General features: G+C 45.2%; 1 protein-coding gene across 1 annotated transcript in view; it reads left to right on the forward strand.

Moving 5' to 3' along the window:
* Positions 1 to 7,092: 7,092 nt before the first annotated feature.
* RCAN1 (regulator of calcineurin 1) overlaps positions 7,093 to 9,785 on the forward strand; it is a 9,928-nt gene continuing 7,235 nt past the window's right edge. The window contains exon 1 of the mRNA XM_029938661.1: positions 7,093 to 7,343. Coding sequence (XP_029794521.1) covers positions 7,257 to 7,343 — 87 coding nt within the window. The 5' untranslated portion in view covers positions 7,093 to 7,256. The remainder of the gene's footprint in view (positions 7,344 to 9,785) is intronic.

The following is a 9,785-nucleotide window of genomic DNA, read 5'->3' on the forward strand; positions in this document are numbered from 1 at the left end:
TAAGGAAACAAAAGTTAATGGGATTGTGAGCTCACGTGGAATTTAACCACCAAGATGAAATCTTGTATGAACCGTGACCTCTTTTTTTAAGTTATAAATTTGAACATGCTCTTTGTCCCTACTTTCTCCTGATCAACTGATGATTTCATTTTATTTCTTCTCTTTTCTTTCTTTCTTTCCTTTTTTTTTTTTTTTTTTTTTTTTTTTTTTTTTTTTTTTTTTTTTTTTTTTTTTTTTTTTTTTTTTTTTTTTTTTTGATGATTGCTTTTTTTAAAAATCTCTACCATAACCGGGGCACCTGGGTGGCTCAGTCAGTTGAGTGTCTTGACTTCAGCTCAGGTCATGATCTCACAGTTCGTGGGTTCGAGCCCCGCATCAGGCTCTGTGCTGACAGCTGGAAGCCTGGAGCCTCCTTTGGATTGTGTGTCTCCCTCTCTCTCTGCCCCTCTCCAGCTCATGGAGAGTTTTTAAATAAACATAAAAAAATTTTTTTAATCTCTGCCATAACCTTTAACAGAGTATGCTTGCCCCTCTGCTAAAATACATGGTTATTATATCGATCTTTTGGGCACTGGCACCAATAAGCCATCCATATTATATATTCAAGTCCTTGAACGCTCTGTATTACACTAATTAGGTGCACACTATCGTGTACTAATCCACGCAAAGCAGCAGATCCATCAGACACTCCTGTTTCTCAAGTTATCACAAATGTGCCAGGCCGAAGCTTAGTATTAATATCATGTCTTCTGTGTTACCCTGCAGATCCAGAAGATTAGTGCTGATTAAACACAGACCTGATCTTCACTTAAGGCGGTTTTCTTATTGCAGATTTGGAATTCTTATCGTAGGCGTCACCCTCTGTCGTGGGAGAACCCCCACCTGCCCATTTTTTAGGGGGTTCTGGTCAGAACCTGGGGGCCCATCAGCAGAAAGGGGACCTACTTTGTTTTACATTTGCCCTGAGATGGAGGCCCCTCCCTGTGACACAGCGGATTTTACCAGTCATAAAGCAGCGCTAAAATAAATAAATTCCTGAGCCCAAATCTGGCCTCCTCCCAGAATTCCCTGATCCCTGCTAACAGAGAACAAGATTGGAGATTCCTTTGGATATCAAAAGGAACATTTTTCCTGCTCTCTTTCTTCTATACGATTGTTTGGAGGAAGCTCAAAGAAAATTGGGAATTTAATCATACTAGCGCACAAATGGTCTCCATGGGGTTTGATCATGAATCTCACTGGTAAAAGACTTTTCAGTACATCTGCCAGTAAAAGCATTTTTGTTCATAAATTCTACACAATTTCAATGCTACACTGGGCACCTTATAAAACACCCTAAAAATAAGCATTTTAAAAATACATAAATGGCATTAAAGGAAGTAAAAATGCAGTAGGCTGAATGTGTTCTTCCCACATGCAGAGGATTTTCAAGACCGCTGCTATGGACCCTGAAGAATCACAGGCCTCTGGTAGTGTCCCCAGGGGGTGGGATCTCCCAACCTGGACTTGATGGCTCAGTCCCCCACGCCCTGGTGACCTGCAGGCTCCCACACAGCAGGGACAGAGAATGCGTGCCCCGGAACGGGACTGGGACCCTCTGAGGGCACACGTGCCTTTACCCATGCTGCACCACGTCCTGTGACAAAAAGGATTGGCATGGCCTTTGCTCAAACCAAAGACACAGGGACACCCTTCAGTCAGGAACACCAAGGGCCATGGCTCTTTGATGCCTGGTGAATTCTGGCTCTTTGATGGACTCAGATGGGTCCTCCCTGGGGCAGTCTCTCTGTCACAAACATTCAGCATCTCCAGGAAGCACCGAATGAGTTCTGTTGCCCCCATGTGGCTTTCACTGCAGTTGGGAGATTGCCAGATAAGAATGGAACCATGGGGAGAGCTGCAAAGGTCACTGGGTTAAGGGAGGGGGAGGAGGCTTAGTCGGAGGGGTGTCTCCTGGAGAAGCAGCGTTTGTGATGGGCTTTACGGATATGTAGGAGTCTGATGGGCAGAGGAGAGACAAGAGAGTAGCTGACTGAGGGCTCCGTGACCGGGAGAGGCCTCACGCCTCCCTGGGCATCTTGTTTCCATCCTGCCCTTTGCTCTATTCTGAACTAAGATACTGGAGTGGTGCTGTTGTATGGAAGTCAAGTCCTGCTCAAAATCCCCTGGCGGCTGCCACTTCAATCAGAATATAAGCCGGAGTTCTTTCAGGGCGCAAAGGCTCCCCTGGCCTTGTTCCCAACCACCTTGTCCCCATGCCTCTCCCCTGCAGCCACCCCGAACCTCCTGCTGGGGCTTGAATGTGCCAAGGTTCTCTTGGCTTGGGGTCTTTGTGTATTCTGTTCCCAGGCCCAGAATGCTGTTCCCAGTATCCCACAGTTCAGTCTCCTACTTCCTTCAGATCTGATGCATCCACATGGCATCTTCTTAGGGATGCCTCCTCTGGCTGGTCTCTCAACATCTCTTCCCAGCTTTGCTGTCCCCCCTCTATGGCTTTTCCACAGCACTTATCCTGTCTAAACACACTGTGTGTTTTACCCATTGGTCTTGTCTCTTTTCTTTTCTTCTCTTCCCATCTAGAATGTAAGCTCCATGAAGGCAGGGAGTTTTGTCTACTTTTTTACTCTTGAATCCGCAACACCTAAAAGACTGCTTGGGTGAAAGAATGGATGGATAGATGGATGGATGGATGGATGGGCGGGTGGATGGATGATGGGTAGGTGGATGGATGGGTGGATGATGGGTGGGTGGGTAAGTGGATAGATGGATGGGTGGGTGAATGGAGGGATGGATGGATGGGTGGATGCATGCACACACACACACGCATGAATACTAAGTCAAAGTCTTCATCTTCAACCCAAGGAACAGTGGGAAGGAAGTCTTTAAAGTTTTCCAGTGGGAGAGAAATGTGATCAAGCTCGGCTTCAGGAAATTCTGTGTTGTGGGAATTACGTACTATATTGGAGCAATATGAAATTGGCACAATGAGACCAGTTAGAAAGGTATGACAGTCACAGAAGGCACCTGAAGTGGTATGCTTGGAGTGCAAAGTGGAGGGTGGTGCAGAGAATCCACAGACCTCCTGTGGGCAGGGCACTTAGAAGAGGAAAACATCCAAGATGCCCTACACAGTCCAGCCAGAGCATCTGAGAGAACAGAGATGGGGAAATGAGCTCCGATGCCAGAAGGCATGGCCGCTAGGTGGGCATGGTGCTGTGGTTCCACCGAGCAAGCCTGGAATCTGCGACTGAAAGACCAGGGTGAGCCCTGGCTCTCCTAAGTGAACTGGGCCTTTCTGAACCTCAGGATCACGATTGGGGAAGTAGAAAACAGAGACGCAGCTAACACACAACAGCCACCGGTTGTGTTTCAGGCACTGTGATCAGCACTCTGCCCACATCACATCATTCGATCCCACTGCGGCGCTGAATTTGGTATTAACCGGGTTTACAAGCTGAGCACTAGAACGCTCACCTCCGTTAATACCATCGTTTAGACCAGAGAAATGATAAGAATGAGTAGGAGTCAGCTCCTGGGTGTTCCTATTGTATAGTCACTGAGTTGGAAGAACAAAGCTCTACGTTATAGACAGAAAGGGCAATGTGAAGTAACAGTAAAACAATTCCATTATCTCAGAAGCTAAAAAAAGTCGACTAAACCACAAGTTCATTAGCATTCAAGATAAAGGCTCTTCAAAATGATACCTTTTATCTCCATCAGGTGTGTCATTCCTGGCCCCGCCCCCGCCCCCCCATCTTTTGAGAATTGCTCCATTCTTTGCTTCGGTTTGCACATCAGAGTCCAAACTCAGTTTCCCTTTCTGGTCTTTCTCTAGAAAGTTTCCCTGGTGGTGGCACATTCTTGGCATAGTTGCAAACTCCTTGGGGTTTATAAGGACATGCACTGAGGTCATCCTCACTTTGCTTCAGGAATGCTGTAATGGAAATGGTGGAATTCAACCTAAACCTCAATTTTTCCTCCCTGAAAATAGAAAACTTCTTAGTGAAAATATGCTCTGACTGCATGGAGCCAGAGGAAGCAAATGCAAGTTAAAGAGATGAATTTAGAATTTTTATGGGATGAATGGAAGAAATGCAAAACATCTAAAGCTTTCAGTTGACTAAAGCATTTCATTTCTTCTTTAACTTCTGGTGTCAGTTTTACTATTTTAAGTGCGATTTTCGGTATGCTTTTCAAGAGCTCTAATGAGCCATTAGGCACTACTTTCTTCAAATCACTTGTATCCGACTAGCAAACAAGAATCAGGAATGTACTTGGCTCCCGACAACAAGGGATACACATGTAGGAATGTCCACTTTTCTTAATACTTGTTTTGGAACAATTTTTATCCTCCATGAGGACAATCACGATTTACAGTGTAATTCTTTCGCATAGAACATTTAGAAATCCACGTTCATGTATAATAGACACGCAGCTGAAGAGTGGACATTCCTAAAAAAAGTTTTCTTTAATGTTTACTTATTCTTGAGAGAGAGGGAAAAACAGAATTGGATGCAGGCTCCAGGCTCTGAGCCTGACGCAAGGCTCAAACTCACGAACCTAGAGGTCATGAACCAAAGTCAGATGCTTAATCAACCAAGCCACCCAGATGCCCTGAATATTGGACATTCCTGATGAGAACTGTCAGATTAGCAGATGAAGGGAAACTGAGATGCGTTTAAAGCGGTGTCACCTCTGGGTACAGGGACAGGTGTCTGTCCCCTTGGCCAGCCGGGCCTGGAGCTCCGTGAAGGAGACTTGCTACTCAGCGACATACTTTGCAAACCCAAATCTGCTCCATGCCTCTCACACAGTAGCTGGGGAACCAAGGTGCCCCTGTCTGGTCCAAGGCCATGGTCACTTTTCAGCCCAAGGAGTTTTGCCAGAAAGCATTCTTTTCAGCCTCCCTACAAGTGGCCACCATTTTGAGCTCCTAGTGCAGGTGTAAAAATGGGAGCACATGGGTTCACAACTTGATTCAAATGGACCTTAAAATCATGTCAAGGGCAGGCACAGAATCACACACTAGGTCTTTTGGGGCAGCCTAGTGAAAGATCAATCATTTATCATTTATTTCACCGAGCAGAAATTTGCCTCTTCTTCCTCCTCTGAACTCCGTTTAACTCTATTTGCTAAGGGGGACTCTAGGAGAAAGAGAAAAGCGGGGCACTGCCCTGGCGGGGTGGGGGTGGGCGTGCACCTCAGAGCCCTTCCCAGCCTCTGGAGGAGGCTCCCTGTGTTGTACCTCCCCCTCCCTTTCCCCTGAGTGCCCCCCCAACCCCTCCCATACCTGCACCACCACCACCACAATGTGAGTGTGTCAGGGACACACTGCGGACGGCACTGAAAATAACAACACCCCCAAACACACACTTCCCGTCGCCCGGCACCGTCTCATGTGACCATATCCCCGTGCTGTGTGATACACACCCGTACTATTCCCAGCGTTCCCAACTTTTTTAGAATATATGCATTTAGATCTTTTCAGGTTGGGAGCTATGGGTAATTTGGCAACGCAAACACCATCGCTGGTTCTTACATAACTACAGTTGGCAGCAAGGCAGTGCGCATTGAAATTAAGCAACGCTCCTTTATCCAAGAAGACTTTGCTTTTCCTTTTTTGGAGGGATAAATGCTCTGGTTTGGGTTTGCGCCATTATTGGAGACTTTAATATTATTGGCTGACTTCAATGATTCTTTGAAGTTAATTTTTACATGTGAATGGCAGGGTTCTAGTTCACTTTCTGGAAGCTTAAGAGGTGTCTCTCTGTGTGCCTCTAGACTAGAGAATGCTTTTAGAAGTAACTTGGAGCGCCTGGGTGGCTCAGTCGGTTAAGCCTCTGGCTTTAGCTCAGGTCATGATCTCACGGTTCGTGGGTTTGAGCCCCGCGTGGGGCTCTGTGCTGACAGCTAGCTCAGAGCCTGGAGCCTGTCTTCAGATTCTGTGTCTCCCTCTCTCTCTGACCCTCCCCTGCTCACGCTGTCTCTCTCTCTCTCTTAAAAAGAAATAAAACATTAAAAAAAAATTTTTTTTAAGAAGTAATTTGAATGCTTTTAGGCGATAATGCAATGGGGGAGATTGGGAGGGTCCTAGGACCCAGGCTGCCACAGGGATCCAAACTGGTAAAGTGCTTAGCACTTCAGAGTTGCAGCCTTTAGAAGGAACTAGAATCCTGCCATCCCTCTATGTTCTCCATGCCAGACGTCTTACCTGAAAATGGGGCCAGTTTTCAGGTAGCCTCTTCAACGTAGCATACATTCTTTCCGTTTCTTCTTCCCTTTCTATGAAAAGAAAAACACAGCTTTTAGTCTGTGTGCCCCAAAGCAGGACAGCTGATCTCAGTGTTTTACTTTTTAGATTCTCTCAAATGTTTATATCTTTTTCTGAATCCAGTAGCTCTTAGAAAATGATCAAAGCATTGCATATTCCTAGTGTCCAAATTACAATAATAGAATTTTCCAATGAAAAAATCCCAGGATTGCTTGAGGGGCTCCTTTCACATTCCCACTGTGGAATCCAAGCGGGAATTGGGACATTCATCCACTAAAGTTCAATTGGGGGGAGGGGGAAGCGCCATATTTCAAAATGAATCCCACTTTTTTTTTTTCGTTAAAAACAGAGTTCATTGACCAAGAAAGATTTCAAAACGTTTTCTCTAATACCCCAACATGAAACGTGGATTGAGGTTTTCAGGGAATTACAAGGATCAAACAACTAGTCAAGGCTTGAGTTTCCAGGTTTCCCAAAGGCTCAAAACTCCCCTAGAGGCTAATTACTGTTTACTGCTGAGACCTTCCTCATTTTTCTTCTGTAACATTTTCCATCTTAAGAAGGGTGGTCCCATTCAGCTGAGGCATGGTGTCTGAGTGGCTGAATGGAATTACTACCAGTGGAAACTATGTTGCAAGAGGAGTTGATAAAGCAGCTGCAAGGCAAACCTTGGCTGTTTTTTCCATCCTCCCCAAGCTAAGTTAATTAGCATAGGGAAAATGACTAAGGTGTTGACGTCACCTCTTTCCAGTAGAAACTTACACTCTGTCTCTGTCTGCCTGAAAGCATGCAGGACTTGACTCAGGAATTTGCTGTCCAAACAGGATGCTCTTGGAAGCTGTGCCTTTTTTTTTTTCCCAGGGGGCTGGACTTCGGTGCTTTATAAGGGCCAGCTGGCGAGAGAAACCTCCAGCCTCTTGCAAAGGAACCTCACTTGGGCGCCTGACTGCCTGAGTCGCTAGTGCTTTCGCTGTAAGAAAGCAAGATGCACTTTAGAAACTTCAACTACAGTTTTAGCTCCCTGATTGCCTGTGTGGCAAACAGTGATATCTACAGCGAAAGCGAAACCAGGGTAAGGCTCCTAATATAATGTGATTTTTGAGAGTTTTCAAAGCATTGTGTTAATTGGGGCTCTAGCTCAAATATTTGCGGGGGTGTGATGTGACAGTCTTGAGGCGTTTGGGGGTTTTGAAATGAGTCCAAAATATTTGGTGCTTTATCAAACAAAGCTGTTCCCGGAGGGATTCATTGTGAAGGAAGTTTTCAAGCTCTCTCCGTATTTGAAAACCTCCAGGTCCCCTGACCAACCTGGAACGCAGAGTTTTAACATTGTTTATTTTTCATTCTGTGTCGGTTGTAAGTAAACTTTTAGAGGGAAGCTTTTTTGATGGTGAATAGAGTGTTTCACTTTGACATCTAGAGATCAGAATAATGTAATGTTATCTTAGGAAAAAATATTGCTAAGATATATGTATGTCTGTGATAATTACAAGGGCCTGTCCTCAAGTTTTCAGATTTTTATTTAACTAGGGAAAATGCAGCCATAGCAAACAATAAAACTGGATAAATACCTCAAGTTTAAGTGTGGGATAAGCGTACTTCCTGGGAAGCAGCTCTCATTGGTGATAATTAGTATAATTAGTAATTTTAATTACCATACTTTTCTTCTTCATTCGTTTAAGCTGTAAGATCTCCATCAGTGGCTACCCAGCTGTCTAACTGATCTTTAACAATAATGTATATGAATGAATTCTGTGTGTTTGGGGATGGTGTTCATATCGTCTGCTTTATAGTCCGTGCCGTATTGGGACATGCGAAGGGTTTTTTTTTTCAAATTGAACTCTGCAACTGTATGATTTTTGTGAGCCAGGACTGTGGTTTCTGAATGAGAGAGCAGCACATTCTGTGTGTGAAAGTCCGACAAAATCTATGTATTTCGTATTAGCCTTATGTGAGTAAAATCATTATTTAATCAAAGAGAGATGGCATCCAACAGCTGTAATAACTAGCTATCAGTTGTTAGGACAAATAAGATGATTTTATAGAAGAATGGCATCATGGTAACATGGATTTGACAGATACTGTGCCTTCTCTTGAGTTCTGGTTCTGAGCCCTGCCTTGCATTCTAAAAATACTCCTCAAAGTCATCTCCCCTAAATTCTGAATCATAAACTTCAAAACTAAACAGTTGGTCACAATGCCATTGATGAGGTCATGCGAAATTCCAAATATTTGCACGTGCTGCGGGCCAGAAACTTGCCGGAGCTGCTGCTGGAGGGAGGTGGGGGGAAGCCCTCTGTGAAGCGACCGCTGGGTATTTTTCTCATTCTTTGCCTCCGCAAAACCGCTCACAAATTTTCGTAAATGAAAGAAAAGCCACGGAATTCAGAGACAGAAAGTTTGTGAGATGTTCCCTTCCTTGGAGCAGCCTGTCTAGTGGACGCGGGCTGACCGCCCCCCCCCCCCAGTCTCTGTCCCCAGGCGGGAACACAGGTACACAGGTCCTGTCCTGGCACTGAACTTCTGGTAATGGTCTCCTCTCATAAGCCATACCCTCTCCCTTCTGCAGAAACTGATTTCTGCAGGCCTCTAAGGTCCTCGGTGCACCCGCCCCCTCCCCCTCTACCTGGGTCCCTTTTGTAGAAGGCCCGCCCCTCCCACAACGGAACCCCCAGCCGGCCCGATTTGCCTTTCGTAGACTTCCCACACGTGTCCTTAGTGTTCAGTCTGGGGGAAAAAAAACAAAAGACAACACTCAAAGTCCATACAGTCTTTCTTGAAGTTTCAACTGTCCATCAACTCCCTCACTGGTTGGAGGCTTGGGACCTCGCAGTGGTCGCCCGTCTCCCCCTCACACCCTCCCCCAAAAGCCTCACCCCAGAACCCAGCCTAGCAGGAGGCTCTCCACACGGCTTCTCCCAGAAAAGCTGAGGAACTACTTCCTGAATCTCAGCCTCACACCCTTGAACTTGGGCATTTCTATTCTAAGAAACTCATGTTGTTTTGTCATTTTCACTAGGCTTTATGACACTCGAGCTAGAAATGTACGTCCATGAAAGCCAGCTTGCAGAAGTGGGTCCGTTTGTGGGAGGCAAACCCTGAGACTCTTCACTACAGAAAACAAACCGAGGGTTGCTGGAGGGGAGCTGGGTGGGGGATGGGCAAAATGGGGGATGGGCATGAAGGAGGGCACTTGTGGGGATGAGCACTGGGTGTCCTATGTAAGAGATGAATCACTGGGTTCTGCTCCTGAAGCCAGTACTCCACTGTGTTAACTAACTTGACTTTAAATGCATTTTTTTCAAAGGAAAGAAAGAAATGGGTCCATTCACAGTACATTAATTTTTAAACCGGTATTATTTTAGAGAGTTAAAATGTAACAGACCCAGTAGGAAAACAATAGGAAGATTTCTTTTTACACCTCTTCCTTTACACTGAGAAATGCAAGTTTCTTGTTAACTTCATGTTTCCCAATGCAAACAAATTTTTTTTTCTATTGAGTTCCAGTGTTTTT

This window comes from Suricata suricatta, chromosome 5, assembly GCF_006229205.1.
Source record: "Suricata suricatta isolate VVHF042 chromosome 5, meerkat_22Aug2017_6uvM2_HiC, whole genome shotgun sequence".
Classification (NCBI taxonomy): Eukaryota; Metazoa; Chordata; class Mammalia; order Carnivora; family Herpestidae; genus Suricata; species Suricata suricatta.